We start from the raw sequence: 15,634 nt of genomic DNA on the forward strand, positions 1-15,634 counted from the left end.
CCTTCTCCCACACGCCAGGGATAAACTCTAAACTGTGGCCCGAGTGCAGCCACGATGCGGATTGCAGGACAGCCTTCATCAGAGAGCCCACTGGTCCATAAACGGTTTTCTTTGATAGACAACTCATCTGTCGCCTAGACATGTCAACCACTCTTTGCGGCGCAGGTGGATGTGACATAGCGTCGCTTTCAAGGCTTGGTGATCAGCGTCATCCACTACGAGATCCGCGAAAGTAAAACGTAAGGACCTTCCGGCTATGATTAAGAGGGGGGCATCGATGCGTCTCTCGCAGTTCAGTTCCAGCTGCCAATGCCAGTGCCACAAGAAGAGAGACCCACTAGCGGTATCTTCCCAGATATCGGCGCATCAACCTTGCTGGGCGTTGAGTTAAGACATCCCCCATGCTCGGGACCTCGCCGGCTCAGTTGAAGTCCGTAATTGGCTACCGAGTGCACAAAATCTCGTCCTTTTTTGTGTAGTTCAACCTAACGGTCTTGTGATTCAGTATCTTCTAACCTTGTTAACACGATCCCTACTCTCCGTCGGTGACCCTAGGTACTACGCCGCCTGTGCCCAGTTGCCGTGGGGTCTTCTCCTTCCAGTTTAGGCCCCTTTTCATAGCTTTTCATAGGGCACTATGGTGTAATACTCCACGTCTGAGCCATCCGAAACTACTATTCAACCTAAGGACCGTACTCGCGGGTTTCATAGACTGCTACTCTTTCAATTTCGTCATGCGGCGAAGGCAGGTCAGCCTACGCCAGAACTAACTTTAGGAGCAGATCAGTCGAAGGTATGCCATTTCTTGCTGTGAACACCTACTTGACTACGGCAATGTGGGCTCTCTTGGTCGAAATGTACCCGCACTCACCCGTGGTTCGCGGCAAACTATAAATACCGGACTGGTTGTTGTATTCATCTGATACCAAGATTACAGACACCCTTTTTGCGAGCTCTGATCCAAGGTTAAATCGTTCGTATTTATCTATTCCCCATGTCCGCTCCTACGAGACAATTCCGCGGCCTGTCTATCGACGATAAAATGCCACGAAGGCCAACTCAACCCGAAGGAACACCACATCCCAAAGACGACAGTGCACTCATGGAAACAGGGACTGACGAGAGTGAGGTTGGAGGGGAGTTGCCTGAAATGTCTACTCTACAAGGAAAATCCGGCATCATCTATGACCTCGCTAAACTGGATCCTGAGGCCGAAGCAAGAGCCCTTGTTGGTTTGACGAGTCGGTTCGACGTGATCGGCTGCCGGAGAACCAAGACAGGGTTCGATTTCCAGTTCTCAGAGCGGCCACGAGTTCATATCGGCTCGGGTGGTTATACGTGCACCTGCCCGACATTCATGGGCCTGCCTGGCATTGCCTGTCCGCACGTTTTTGTGAGTTTAAGCACAATCCATCGCATTCGTCAATCTCTGCTAACCTCCGAGAAGTGGCTTGTCGACCAGCTTCATGGCTGTCTGATTCCCCAAATACCCAATTATGATGTACCATTATCGAGCGATGGTCACCCTCCAGTCTTTACCCGTATTGAACGACTCCTTGATGGCAAACTCAAAACAGTAGCGGAGCAATTGAGCTGGCAATATGTCCGTTCAGAAGTGGAGGGTGGCATGAGCCGTCCACAGAAGGTGAGAGACCTTATGTCTGCCTTCGATACAGCTGTACTCCCCGAGGATTTCCGTCTCGACCTTATAGATGACGTTGGCCAATCGCGCACTCCAGAACAGTGTGTGGTGCAAGGAGACTTCGAGGCGACCATGTTTCGGCTTGCGGTACACGATGAAACGGTTTATTTTAGCCTGTGCAAAGCCATGCCGCCCGGTGCCTGTGCAGCGATTTATTTCGATAAGGTACAAGAAAAGTCACGGAAATTGTTGGCAGATTTCGATCGGTACTGCCAAACGGGCCGGCGCTCGGAAGGATCCAATGTGGACATCAACAACGTGATCGGAGATCTGCAGCATAATGTCAATCGCATTCAAGCGAACATCGCTACGCGAGCGCCTCACGGTGTTGAAGGAGCCGCTAAAGCTCTAGTGACACTACTGGAGGACATATGCAACCGTAATAAGGACGCGCTCGATGGTAACTTGTGGGGTGGCGTGACCTTCCATGGGGAGGATGAGGATCAACGTAACTTATACCATCAACTTATCGGAAAGGCGGAGGAAACAGGAGAGTGTTTCATCTTGGATGCCCTCGAGCAGTTAGCAGGCTCCGACCTTCATCAATTCAAGGAGAGACTTGGGGCAATTCTTCAGAAAAATGAAGTGAATCGCGCCCCGAAGGCATACATACTGAAGTTGAATGGGCTGGTCCGTCGAGCTGAATCCAATTCTGCTGGCTCGGGACAAAAGCGACCAGCTACGGCTAGTTCTGGGGGACAGGGGCAGAGCAAGAGAACTCGCTGATGCTTGGTAGTGCTGTACATTCGTGTTTTGTTCGATACCCTGTGTGCCATAGCTTTCCCTTTGCTTCACACCATAGACCAATGAATCATGACTCGGCCAAATACCAGCTGGCCTGGTATTGTCATCTAGCTTTGCACCGCCTCACATTCCATCAAAAGCAATTACGAACACTTGCCACTATATACTTTCCCCGCTTTAGCAGATTCCTATGGTGACACAAGATACGGGTTCGCGCCATGGTTTCTCGTGAACTTAATCTGGCTCTCTGGAATGCACCCAACTCTATTGCTACGACGTCCTTCATTCTCCAGTCCCGACAGGTCGGTACCGGATTGCTCCAATGCCATGGCCACCATTGCATTCCTAATTGGAGAATAGTGAACAAGACGTACCTTTGGTTCGCGATTCACCTAGCCGTTCTAGCTTTGAAAATTGCATCATTCGTACCATTGTACCATTGTACTGTTGAATAGGTTTTGCGATGTGGCGCAAGACGACTAGGAGTATGGATTGAATTAAGGTGACAATTGTGTAAGAGGGTTCCACATTGAGGAAAACGTGGAATCCGCACTACATGCCGTCAACAGTTCATAGTTATGGTGCTTGTACATACCAGTCCCCGTACGCTAGTATGTAGCTCTGGTATGGTTGATTCGGAGATATTTGAGATTTGTTTGCAATGGGTTATGTTGTTAAATATATTAATACTCCTTCAACGGTTGGCCGGCTGGCCCAATGGCAAGGCGCTTGACTACGAATCAAGAGATTGCAGGTTCGATCCCTGCGTCGGTCAATTTTTTTCCTCAAACATCCCCTCAGTATTCAACCTATCTTTTTGTTCTTTGTCTAGCCTAACCATTCTATCTTTTTCTCTCGCCCTTTTTTTTGTCAATGTGTACTCTCGTACTTCCTCGCTATAGGGAATGCCAGCGCTACCTACACTCAATTCACTCACCATGTTCTGATCATGCGCTGATTACTCGCCTTGCAGAGATATATATCCATGAACGAGGCTACTTGTTAACGCCTTCACATGCCCTCCTTAGACACCACAGCCATGGAAAGCAAACTAAGTTTGCAGAACAGTGTCACAATATCGGTAATTATATGTTAAGCTAAGCAATCGCTTGATTGCCGACCTTTACCTTTTGCAAGATAACCACTCGAGATCTACATCATCTACATGACTCATGGCTTCGAGGCTCTCACGTTCCAGATCACAATCTTCCTGAAAGACTTAACGGGCTACTAACATAATGCTATACACAAGTCTATCCATGAATGTGGTCTTCTGAATTCGAACCTTTAGATACCCTCACGATGGGAACGAACCCGTGATGCCCGTCGTCATTGCCATGGACTCTCGCCTCAGAACCGGGTAAAACGGTACTAGAGCACCATTTCGCCCCTTCTACGAATAGCACCGATTCCTTGCCACAGTTCACAACTATAAAATTCCCCTATCTGGTTAGGAGCTTCGAGATAGTACTCGCCCGAAGGTTCCCAGAGCCGAGACGCCGATCTTTAACCACGGCCGCGACACCAGAGGCAGTGCTGACCTATCCGAATGCAAAAATCGTCCGACTTTCCTTTCACTTCTGTCCTGGATGCTTTCCAGCAGTGCTGGTCGCAACTGACCTCCACATGCTCCGCACAAAAGAAGCTGTTTGATCACCCGGCCGTCAGTCTATATTCTTCTCCCGATTCCCCATCCAGAAGAGAACGTACGGGTCATACATGGTAGTGTCGGACTGAGACTCGACAAGAAGGAACTACACACACTGAAAGGGGAAAGTCTTGAAGCAGTTGTTGAGTCTGAGGATGCTGGGAGTAGCTCAAGAATTCTTTTTGGGCAACCGAACTTTATGGAAAAGCCCTATCACGGAGAGTTTTAAGGCTTGAGGGTCAAAATACTATCTGAGACCTAATGAGCTGAATCTTAGAAGAGCTCTACGGTTGTGCTAAGCCCACTGAGGAAGCGCGCGAATGGCCTGACCAACCCAGCCAATTTGACAGGGATCTGAAGCGATGACCTCTATGGTTACGTCCGCGGTTCTTTTACCATTAAGTCCACGACTATACTTAGAAGAACTCAGAGTGTATCATTCTCATCGACTCAGCACCGATTAATTTGCCCTCTCTGGAGCTCGAGCTTTCCATGCTCTTCTAGCTGTACCTTCAGATACTGTTCGTGTGTCGACAAAACTACAATTTTCACAGCCAATCAATATTATCGAGCCAATGACGTAAAGATGTACGCTACCTGCAGCTACTAATTATAAGTATGCATATAACTTTATTTTTGTTATCTGTCCTGAGGTTCACGAACTTGTCGAGGCTTATTTTGTCGATCGCTGAGCGTTCGCTTAGGGCAACGAGGGTCCTACCCCCCGGTTCTTCGATTTGGACTGTACGTGGCTTGTTTATGTTTCTGTTTGAATCTCGGCATTGTGAATGAGAAAAACCAGCGGCTGACTTAGGATAAATCCAGGACAACCCGTCCTTGCAATTTACCCTCGCCCATCTCCTCGAAGACACTTGTCAACTTATCCATCTTCTCCGTTCGGAAATGAGTCTTCACGATGCCCCGTGCTGCGAAGTCCAAGACCTCAATTGCCTCCCTCCGGTTACCGACAGCCGACCCAGTAATGTAACAATGCTTGCCGATCAAGGTAACAGGTAACGCACTCGCAATGGGCTGAGGGTTGTGCTCGGGAAGGCCAACACACACCATTGTCCCGTTGAAGCGCAAGAACTGCACAGACTGGGCATAGGCTGCGTTGGAAGACGTGCAGACGATGACAGCATGAGCGCCCAGGCCACCAGCAAGGGACTTTACATGGTCAGATATAGCTTTGCCGTTGTCATCCGTGGGGAACTTCGTGAGGTCAACAAAGTGTTCTGCACCGGATTCCTTGACTAGCTCCTCCTTGCTGCCGTGGTCGACACCAATCACACGCAGCCCCATACCCTTACTGGCCAGTTGTACAGCAATGTGTCCCAGTCCACCACCGGCACCAGAGATGACAATCCACTGTCCAGGTCGAGCATTGCTTCGTTTGAGGGCAGCATAGACGGTGAGGCCTGCGCAAAGCATGGGCGCTGCCGCATCTGATTCTAAGCCTTCTGGGATGGGTGTCACGTAGTGGGCAGGCCCTAAAACATATTGCTGGAAAGTGCCAGGGGTATAGTATCCGGAGACCTTCTGATTAAAACAAAGTCCTTCCGCACCGGCCTGACATGGCTCTACAAGCCGGTCAATGTGTGCCCTATGTGTACGGTGGAGCATTATACATACGACAGTTCGTGCATGCACTGGAAAGCCACTTGATTCCCACCCTGTCTCCGACTTTGAGGCCAGAAGATTCGGTTCCAGAGCCGAGCTTCACAATCTTACCGACACCTTCGTGACCACCAACTTGTCCGGGCTGTGTTGGGTGTGGAAGCCAGCTCCACTTAAGGCTGTGTGAGTACTGATATAGGAATCTTCAAAAAGGCTCTCAACAACATACAGAGTTTGTCATGACACTGTAGTCTGAATGGCACACACCGGAATGGGTCCTGCAGATTTGTCAGAAAAACACTAGGTCCAGCTCGACTTGTCACTGTGCTGCGGTTTCAGTCAGGACTCAGAGCTTACAGATTGATCAGTACCTCGCCTGCGCCAGGCTCAGGAACGTCTAGTTCTACCACTTTGGTGGACACAGTCCCAGGCTGGTCATAGACGGCCGCCTTTTGCGTCTTTGGAATCTCAGAAGTAGCCATTGCGGACTATGCGTGAACTTGACTAAGCCGCGTGTTTTGATAAAAGAAAATGTGATTGGGATGTTGTAAGACAGATATTTTGGGAAGTGTCCTCTCAGGTCCGTGGGCCCGAGTTCGCTCTTTTTATCTTAGGTGAGCATGCCACGCCAAGTTCCTAGCTATTAGGCAGTGTAGCCGAGAAGGGCAGGAGGAGGTGGTGATCACAGCTAGCTGCGGGGGTGCTGCGAGTGAACATCTTTCGTGGGTCTCATCGAGCGCTTGTGAATGCATCCTTAATGGTTACGTTTGTATCCGGTTGAGCCTACAAACCAATCATGTGGGTGTGTCTGAAAGTTAATGGGATCCAAAGTGAATGAGGGGGAAGCGATGACCGAGGGCGTTGCGTTGAAAGGCCTCGGCAAGCTGTTTATGGCAGGTGTCGTCGGATCACCGCGCATCACTGAAAATTGGGGATTTTGGTACGCCTCGAGGATACCAAACTCTGGGGATCCCTCTGTTAAATACCTGTCCCAAGTCACAATCCCAAAGGTACCCATTCGGATGATGTGATTGTACCTGGAATTCCGCACTTTAAATCCTTCGGCCTAATGATCACCGAATGGCGTCGCAGCGATCCCCGAGACAAATAAGATGATCTCCCCCACCCTTTAATCTCAATTCTTTGGGGGGAGGTTTTCATTGTGTCCAACTAAAGCGTCACCCAAACAATCCGTCCTTTACCCCGCAAATCTCCCCAACCAGAATCGTGATCCACCACAACAAACATCACGCCCAAAACGATTATTGCAACATGCCTATTCCAATTGTGGATTCTCACATCCATCTTTTCCCGGAGTCTCACCTTCCAACTCTCGCCTGGCATGGTCCGGGATCGCCCCTGGGATCCCAACACTCAGTCGATGAGTATCGCCTTGCGACATCCTCGATCTCTACCACCGCAGATACCGCTGGCCTGACATATCTGCGCGGCTTCATTTTCCTCGAAACAGATCGCATCTCTTCCGTTGAAGAGGACGGGAAAGGCTGGTCTCATGCTCTAGATGAAGTCTCGCTGCTTACGAGAATCATCACCGGGGCTCCTGCCGCGGGTGAGGGTCATCACGATAAAGATAGGCATCTCTGTCTGGGGTTTCTTCCCTGGGCACCTGTGCCCGGGGGGTCTACCGTGCTACAGAAATACATGGACTTAGTGAGAGAACGTACCAAGACCGATGAAGTCTGGAAAAAGCTTCGGGGTGTGAGGTATCTATTCCAAGATAAGCCGAAGGGTGTCATGCTGCAAGATGACGTTGTTGAGGGACTGAAATGGCTTGGGAGAGAAAAGTTGGTGTTCGATCTGGGGGTAGATGCGAGACAGGGTGGATTTTGGCAGTTGAGGGAGGCGGTCGAAATGATGAGGAGGGTCTATGATGGTGTGAAAGAAAACGAGAAGGTTGTTATGATTATCAGTATGTTTGGACTCGTGGATTCCCATTTTACCTCTTCTCCCATCTCTCTCGGCCGTGGTACTTGTTATCCAAAGCTGACGAGGATGTAGATCACCTCTGTAAGCCGAATCTTCGGCTTCCCGATCCATCGCCCGCCTCAATAACGACACATCCCGAATTTCTGGAATGGTCGTCTCTGGTCACCGCCATGGCACAGTATCCCAACACGTACATGAAGCTTTCGGGCGGCTTCTCTGAGCTACTGCCAGTTCCTTCGGACCCCGAACCTGATATTGCTTCTATTGTGGAGAGGATTCGTCCGTGGACTGATGTGGTCTTTGATACATTTGGTGCCGAGCGAGTGATGTTTGGGTCTGATTGGCCTGTCTGCAACGTAGGGGGAGGCGGTAACGCAGTCACCTGGAGGCGTTGGAAGAGTATAGTGGAGAGCATCTTAGAGAAGAGGCAGTTAACTGACGAAGAGAAGAGGGATGTATGGGGTGGAGTAGCAGTGAAAGCATACGGAGTCGAGATATGATCGCATAAGAACCCTTTACTATATACACTATCTATCAAGAATGAACAACAGAGATTCCTATCCACCCATCTATACCTACTGAAGATTTACAAAAGCCCCGCCATCCACAAGAAGCTGTGCACCAGTCTGCAAACACGCAATCAGCACCCAATATACCCCCAAACTTGAAGACGAAGAAACAGGAAAAGAACTTACCACATAACTACTCAACTCCTCACAAGCCAAAAATACCGCCGGCCCCGCCAAATCCGGCGGCTGCCCAAGCCTCCCAAGAGGGATCCTCCCCTCCATATACTCCCTCTTGACAGGATCACTCATATCCTCATCATTTAGCTGCGTCCGAATAGTTCCCGGCAACAGCGCGTTACACCGAATATTATATTTCCCCAGCGCAACCGCACAAGACTGCATAAGACTCAAAACCCCAGCCTTAGTAGGCGTATAATGCGTCTGCTGACCGCCACCCACGAGCGCCGAGATAGAACTTATTCCGATAATAGACCCGCCGGGCGGCGACTGCTCCAGTGCCATCTGTCGTGCCGCCGCCTGCGTAGCATAAAAGGCTCCAGAGAGATTGGTATTTACCGTGTGGCCGAGGAGGGGAGGATCAACTCTGCAAAACAAATAGAAATGTTAGCGTACCTAGTACCACTCTACATACTCTCATTTTGAGCCGCCAAATACAGCCTGCTTTTGCGAACATCAAAGATAAGGTATGGCAGGGTAGGATATGGTGGGGGTAAGAACGAACTCCAGGAACTCGGCGAATTTGCACACGCCAGCGTTGCTTACGAAGATGTCCAGTCGGCCGAAGGCAGCGACCGTCCTGGCGACGAAGTCGCGTCCTGTTTCAGGCTGCGTGACATCCCCCGGGACGGCGATGAAGCTGTGTGAGTCGGCACCGGTGATCTCGGAGACGTCCTTTTGCAGGGCTTCGAGGAGGGGCTCCTCTTTCGGCCCGCCCAGGTGGTTGATGGCTACTTTTGCGCCATGGCGGAGGTATTCCAGGGTGATGGCCTTTTGGGACTCGTGTTAGATTGGGACCTTATGGGGTGAGAAGGGGAGGGAGCATGGATTACCCTGCCAATTCCTGTTAATCCGCCTGTGATTGCGGCGACTTTGCCTACTAGGAGTTGAGGGAGAGGCATAGTGTGGGTTGGTGTGTTTCTTGTGTATTTGGTTTTTGGTTTGAGATTGGGGGGAGGGGATCAGGGACTGTGTGATTATACTCTTATAGTAGGGATAATTTTTCTCAATTATTTTATTTACGCTCGTTGCCGTGCCTTTTGCTTCTCTCGTTTCGCCATCTTAACCCCGCCACGCGATAAGATAGTGCGCAATTGGTGGAGTTTTGCTCGGGGGTTTCGTGCTATTGTTACCCCGAGCCCACCGATGTTTACCCCACATTTGGGAAAGTCGGTTGGGCGTTGCGGCAAGTGTCTGTCACATGGGTTAAGGTGGCCGTCGGGAATTTTACCAAAATGGACTCTTAGTATTCTGTCTATGTAGTTTCAACGTGAAATTCATAACAATATGTACATTAAATAAAGAAAATGCAATGGAATTTAAGATCCCGCTGTATCATCCCAAGCACGAGTAAAGCGACAAGTGGAGCTTTTAGTGAGCCGCGCCATTGGCTCCATTTTCCTTATCCGTAGGCGGAGCCAGGCTCTTCTGAGGAGCAGGAGTGAGGAGGGCAGAAGCTGGGATCAAGGGAGCGGCGGGGTTAAGCTCGAGACCGAAGCCAGGCTTGTCAAGGATGGAGACATCGAGGTAACCCTTGGTGGGAATAGGCTCATTGAGGAATAGGTTTCCAAAAACTGGTTCAACGGTGTGTCCATCAGCAGAATTGGCAAGGTACTCCTGGAATGGCGTGTTGGGCTGCGAAACCACATAGTGGTACGAGTATGGCCCGGATGCGTGAGGGACAACGGGGATATCGTATGCGGCTGCGAGCGCAGAGACTTTGAGCAATTCTGTCATACCACCAACCCACATGACATCGGGCTGGACGATGTCAAGGTTACGGCCTTCGACGAGCTTGCGGAAACCGTAACGGGAGTATTCGTGTTCGCCGGTGGTGAACTTCACAGTGGGGTGGGCTCTCTTGAGGAGAGCATGGCCGTCGAAGTCGTCGGGGCTCAAGCACTCCTCCCACCAGTCAATGTTGATTCCCTCAGCTTCACATCTCTTGACAAGCTGGATAGTGTAGGGAACATTCAATGACATGTAGCAGTCCACGCGCAAGGGAAAGTCAGGACCAACGCTCTCGCGCTGCTTGCGCAGGTATGCCACGTTCTTCAGGAGTCCTTCGGTACCCTCGTCTGGGCCATGGGGCAGAGCTACCTTAGCTCCAGAGAAGCCCATAGCCTTGGCTGATGCGGGCTGAGGTCCGGTGCAGTAGAAGTCGAGTCGTGTCCGAGTAGCTCCTCCGATGAGCTTGTAAACGGGTTCGTTACGAATCTTTCCCTGGAGATCCCAGAGTGCCAAGTCGATCACCGAGATGACAGCAACCGGAAGACCCTTCCGGCCGTAGAACATAGACGCACGGTACATCTTCTCGAACAGGTCGTTGACATCGCGAGGGTCTGCAGTGAGATAAACCAATTAGCCCAACTATATCCCTCACCACTGCAAAGACCAAGAAGGTTCGCACCTGCGCCGATCAAGAAACGCTCGAAGTGCTGGTGTACCAACCAGCAAGCTGGGGGGCCACCAAAGCCAGTCGCGAAACCCTTGGTTCCATCTGTGGCTTCTATTTCCACACAGAATGAGCCCAAGACATTGATACCCCACGATGTACGAGATCCACGATATTGCGCCCATTTAGTCATGGGAGTAGAGATGTTGCTGTCGATCAGCCAGTGACCTCCTTTGACCTGAATTAAGAGTAAGCCGAATTCTCTTTCCAGATAGGGCATGAACACATCATTGGAGGCTCAACATACATTGTGATAATCACCACCGGATCCTACACCATCGATGATAAAGGTGCGGATCTCTTTGATGCGGGGAAATTCAGATATAGAGCCCATGGTGAGAAGGATGAGCTAGAAAAGCAGGACAATGTGCCAAACCAGAAGATCTATAGAGAATAAGGAATAGAAAACACTCAGATAAATTACAAAGTTGCGCCGGGGGTAATCGGCCATATTTGAACGCATAGGAACCCTCAGCCCTCGAGGGGGGCGTGAACAATACCCTCGGTCAAGATCCCGTGTCTCGGTGCAATGCTCCCCCGAGCCTGGAAGCACTAGCAGCTTCCCAAAGGGGCAAAATCCTTCTCACCGGGTTGTTAGTCATCAGGCCCGTGGGAGACAAATCGTGGGACCCCGATTGGCAGAACTTGGTGATTTGTGGAGAATCTATAAATGCGAATTAGTGTTTTGCGGGGTTAGTTGCCGATGACTGCCTCAGGCCCCAACGTGTTTGTCGCTTCTCTTCGCCCATGTTGTTGATTCTTTCAGAGTTCCTTTCCCTCTGTACCCTACGCCCTAGACTCGGTTTCTTGGACACTATCTAAGTGTTAAATCTGATTCTTCACAGAATCCTTCGGCCTTCGGTCCGAACCAAATTCATCACCGATACGGGTCCCCGTCACCATGCAGTAGGGGTTTGACCGAGGATCTGTCTTAAACCCCGACCTCGCTACAGTACCATGCCGAACACTGCTGCACCCGCAGTCTCTGCGCAGCAGACTCCACCGATAACGCGACCCTTTGGAGATCAGGACAGAGATCAGAGCGCAGATGAATCCTGGTCTGCTGTTGATAGCGATAACGATCTTGTCACTCAAAATGGAAATGCGTCTCGCTCGCTGAAACGCAAGCGCCCCCTCACAGTGTCGTACGTACCTCCGCCCTCGGGCCTGCAGCACGAGGTTACCATCTTCTTCCCCCTCGTCCGCTGGTCCAATTCCAGTACCCGATGATCGTTTATGGAATAGTCAAACTAACGGCTCAAGATGCGAGCTGTGTAAGCAACGGAAGGTCAAATGTGGTGAGTAATTCTTGCCTCAGTGATTCTGCACTAGTCCTTTTGCGACCCTCTTTCTCTCGCGATAAATGATGCTATAGGCTGACAATATTAGATCGAGCTCAACCAAGCTGCGGCTGGTGCACTCGTAATGGCCAGCTATGCGAATACAAAGAACGGAAGAAACCTGGTCTTCGGGCCGGGTATGGTAAAGAATTGGAACAACGTTTAGGTATGTTTTCTTACTCCTCATCTATCAGCTTAGTCAACTCTCGATTGTTCACTTTCATCTCTCAGAATTTTGCTCACATGTTGCACAGACAGGCTAGAGGAAGTGATTCAGACACAGGCCCGTCTCATTGAAACTCATATCCTACAGAGCCAGCCTCGGTTAAATCATGAGTTTCCTCATGCTGGTCCCCATTCTTATAGTTCGCCATCAGAGCCTTCTGCTGCCCATGGGCCAAGTCCTCGAAATGCAGCTTACTTTCATGAGCCAGCATCTGTGCCAGCTCATCCACGTCCGTCTGACGCGTCTATTACTAGTCCTTCAGACATCTCTGTTAGGAACGTGATGCATAGCCATCTAACAAGTAGCCTAAACCCACCTATACCTATCCCACAAATTTCTGATACCACACACCCGAGTGATTATACGGGGAATGAATCATCATTGAAGGTACCAGTCAATTTGTTCTCCAATCAGGAACAGTCATTTGCGGACCCAGAACTCGATCTCCCACCGTACGATCTGTTATACGCGCTGGTCGACCTTTACTTTGACCATATAAATTCGTGGTGTCCTATTCTTCACCGACGTACGACTCTAGACACCTTCTTCGGCCCATCCCCTCTTGAAGAAGCCGATCGCATGGTTCTGTATGCTATCGTTGCAACTACTCTGCGCTTTTCAAGCGACAGTAGGCTCAACGAGCAAAATCGGAAACGGTACCATGATTCGTCCAAGCAGAAAGTCTTGCTTTATGGCTTGGAGAACTCCTCGGTCAAGGCGCTTCAGGCGCTGGTTATACTAGCTTTGGACTTAGTTGGCTCCTCCAATGGGCCTCCTGGTTGGAAACTGCTTGCCCTGATTACGCGATCCGTGGTTCAGTTGGGGTTGGCTGTTGAATCCAAATCCTCACTCATAGCTCCCGTTTACCCTTCCATCTATACCCTAAGAGCGGTTACTCTCCCTGACTCAGAGTCTTGGATTGAAGATGAAGGTAGGCGCAGACTTTTCTGGATGGTATATTTCTTGGACCGATATTCGACCCTTGCAACTGCCTTTGATTTTGCATTGGACGATAAAGATATCGACCGTAAGCTCCCATGCAAGGACGAATTTTTCATGAAAAACCAGCCCGTCGAAACTAGATGGTTTCACCACTCGAGCGATCGTGCTGATTATCTAAAGCGTGCTGAAAATGTCGGCTCCTTCGGACTTTACGTGGAGATTCTCGGCATCATGTCCCGTATTCATACCTTCTTGAAACGACCCGTGGATATCGGCGCTCTATCAGATGTTGAAGAGTGGCAAGCAACATATCGCAAGTTGGATGGTGAGCTAACCGCCTGGGAGTTTGGCCTTCCAGCTGAATACGCCTACGAAAACTCATCTAGGTTGTTCAATGGCTCGAAATCAAACAAGGGCCTCCCTTGTGACTGGGTTCAACTCCATGCCACATATCAAACGTAAGCATCATCATTAACCCGCTCTTATTTCCGAGTTGTCTCGCAATGCCAAGGCTAAGTGATTACAGTGCGGTGATAAGACTCCACTCATCGGCTGCATACCCAACGACTCGATCCCCGATCTTCACGCCGTCATACAGTGCCAGCCAGCGCTGTTTATTCGCAGTCGAAAACATCCTCTCTGTGACGCGCTTTGTTGTAGATAACAATATGCTCGATAAGCTTGGACCACCTTTTGCCTTCACGCTCTGGGTCTCTGCGCGCTTACTACTTGTCCATGGCTCTACGATCGCTCATACTGTGAGCCCGGATATAATCTTCTTTGTCGATACGCTCGCCCACATGGGAAAGTACTGGAAGGTAGCTGAACGCTACAGCACAATCCTGCAGCGTGTCCTTGACGAGTACGGTGAATATCAACAATCTGGTATTGAAGATTCCGAGCGTGTAACACCATCCAGCGTGAAGATCCTCGCAGATATGAGGCGCTGTGCTTTTGACCTGGACTTCTTGATATCCCGACAGCCACGCTCATCACCGGCTGGAAGCCAACCGACAGTGCCAACCCCGGCCGCGCATCCACGGAACCTTGCACCAAATGAATTAGAATATCTTGATGTTTTCGGCTTCTTCAATGTGCCACGAGTACCTGCTGCCAGAGCTCCCGATATTACTGGCCTCGATATGAATGAGACGGTCAACAATCCTATGTCAATCAATGGTCTGACCGGGTCTGTTGTGGATGGTGCTGCGCCCAATGCAAACGAATTTAATATCACAAACTACTTAATTCCGACTCCGGAGACGGACTGGTTATTCCGCTCAGAAGGCTAATCATTACCCGCCAAGCATTTTCGGATATCACCTGCTTCGCCCTCCAATGGTTAAGGAGGGCTCTTGCATTTCAGGTATAACACCAGACCGGCATGTGTGACATCTTTAAGCCTGTACCCATGTCTTCCAGCTCACCTGAATAGACCTAGTTTCCGCCATGGATCGGACCATTGGACAACAACCTTTGTCAAATGCTACAACGCAGCCATAAGTGAGAAAGCCTTGGCCCGAATATGCTATGGAGGTCTTTGCGGCGCAGTGACCGTGAACAAGCCATTGCTCCAAAGCTGGACTAGACCCACAAACATGGTTCATGCTACACTGCCAACTCCACTTACCACTATTTTGCTTGTTTGATCATGCAGCTTGCCACCACGTGTGAGCAACTGAACAACGATTCAGTTGCACATACGACACGGGTCATTGCAATCTTTGAGGATATTGCTCCCACATCACTCCTCCTTAGGATGTGGCCAATAATCCAGGGCACTGAGATCACCAAGTACGCGCCGGAAAAGTATGTATGATCATATTCTGAAGCTTTAAGCATTTCGAAGCACATGTACAGTAACAGAAAGTCTTTGCAATCCTTTAGCGTATCCGCAGTGCACGTTATGAAAGTAGAAACACAAGATCGAAAAGAAAAAGAAAATGCAAGCTATAAGGTTCCCATGTAGTAACTCAGGAATCGAGTTTGAAGGATCCAGCCCCGAGAATTTGACAAAGAGAAAATGCTAAAACAAACGAGAATGTATCTCACGTATCATAAAAGGCGTATTCAATCAGTCATGCAACGGTATCTGACTCTTCATGTATGTGTCTTGTTTCATCAACAACTTGGGATATAATATCCGGACAATAAGCTTCCTATGTGCAAATCGCAAGCCCGGACGACCAACATCAATATACTATCGACTCTGTGTAAAGTTGGCCACGAGAAAACATTCAAAGGCGAATGTATGAGGGAAATGTGCC

The 15,634-nt window shown here is 49.8% G+C and overlaps 6 protein-coding genes across 6 annotated transcripts; 3 read left to right on the forward strand and 3 right to left on the reverse strand.

The window, feature by feature from the left end:
- Nucleotides 1-994: 994 nt before the first annotated feature.
- ABOM_006275 (uncharacterized protein) lies at nucleotides 995-2,428 on the forward strand (the record flags this gene model as incomplete). The annotated part of the gene is made up of 1 exon (XM_022533404.1): nucleotides 995-2,428. The coding sequence occupies one exon, from the start codon at nucleotides 995-997 to the stop codon at nucleotides 2,426-2,428; it is 1,434 nt and encodes a 477-aa protein (XP_022389292.1).
- Nucleotides 2,429-4,904: 2,476 nt separating this feature from the next.
- On the reverse strand, nucleotides 4,905-6,193 carry ABOM_006276 (zinc-dependent alcohol dehydrogenase; the record flags this gene model as incomplete). Its single annotated transcript, XM_022533405.1, has 4 exons — nucleotides 4,905-5,674; nucleotides 5,727-5,883; nucleotides 5,941-5,989; nucleotides 6,069-6,193. The coding sequence occupies 4 exons, from the start codon at nucleotides 6,191-6,193 to the stop codon at nucleotides 4,905-4,907; spliced, it is 1,101 nt and encodes a 366-aa protein (XP_022389362.1).
- Nucleotides 6,194-6,983: 790 nt separating this feature from the next.
- ABOM_006277 (uncharacterized protein) lies at nucleotides 6,984-8,158 on the forward strand (the record flags this gene model as incomplete). The annotated part of the gene is made up of 2 exons (XM_022533406.1): nucleotides 6,984-7,641; nucleotides 7,731-8,158. 2 exons carry the CDS (start codon nucleotides 6,984-6,986, stop codon nucleotides 8,156-8,158), a joined length of 1,086 nt encoding a protein of 361 aa, XP_022389298.1.
- Nucleotides 8,159-8,233: 75 nt separating this feature from the next.
- Nucleotides 8,234-9,306, reverse strand: ABOM_006278 (SDR family NAD(P)-dependent oxidoreductase; the record flags this gene model as incomplete). The annotated part of the gene is made up of 4 exons (XM_022533407.1): nucleotides 8,234-8,284; nucleotides 8,354-8,771; nucleotides 8,910-9,175; nucleotides 9,238-9,306. The coding sequence occupies 4 exons, from the start codon at nucleotides 9,304-9,306 to the stop codon at nucleotides 8,234-8,236; spliced, it is 804 nt and encodes a 267-aa protein (XP_022389300.1).
- Nucleotides 9,307-9,775: 469 nt separating this feature from the next.
- ABOM_006279 (L-rhamnonate dehydratase) lies at nucleotides 9,776-11,193 on the reverse strand (the record flags this gene model as incomplete). The annotated part of the gene is made up of 3 exons (XM_022533408.1): nucleotides 9,776-10,746; nucleotides 10,815-11,037; nucleotides 11,107-11,193. 3 exons carry the CDS (start codon nucleotides 11,191-11,193, stop codon nucleotides 9,776-9,778), a joined length of 1,281 nt encoding a protein of 426 aa, XP_022389301.1.
- Nucleotides 11,194-11,816: 623 nt separating this feature from the next.
- ABOM_006280 (putative C6 transcription factor) lies at nucleotides 11,817-14,659 on the forward strand (the record flags this gene model as incomplete). Its single annotated transcript, XM_022533409.1, has 5 exons — nucleotides 11,817-12,078; nucleotides 12,123-12,157; nucleotides 12,249-12,336; nucleotides 12,454-13,825; nucleotides 13,894-14,659. 5 exons carry the CDS (start codon nucleotides 11,817-11,819, stop codon nucleotides 14,657-14,659), a joined length of 2,523 nt encoding a protein of 840 aa, XP_022389371.1.
- Between the last annotated feature and the right edge of the window lie 975 nt (nucleotides 14,660-15,634).

The sequence above is a fragment of the Aspergillus bombycis genome, assembly GCF_001792695.1.
Source record: "Aspergillus bombycis strain NRRL26010 chromosome Unknown contig00040, whole genome shotgun sequence".
In the NCBI taxonomy this organism is placed as follows: domain Eukaryota; kingdom Fungi; phylum Ascomycota; class Eurotiomycetes; order Eurotiales; family Aspergillaceae; genus Aspergillus; species Aspergillus bombycis.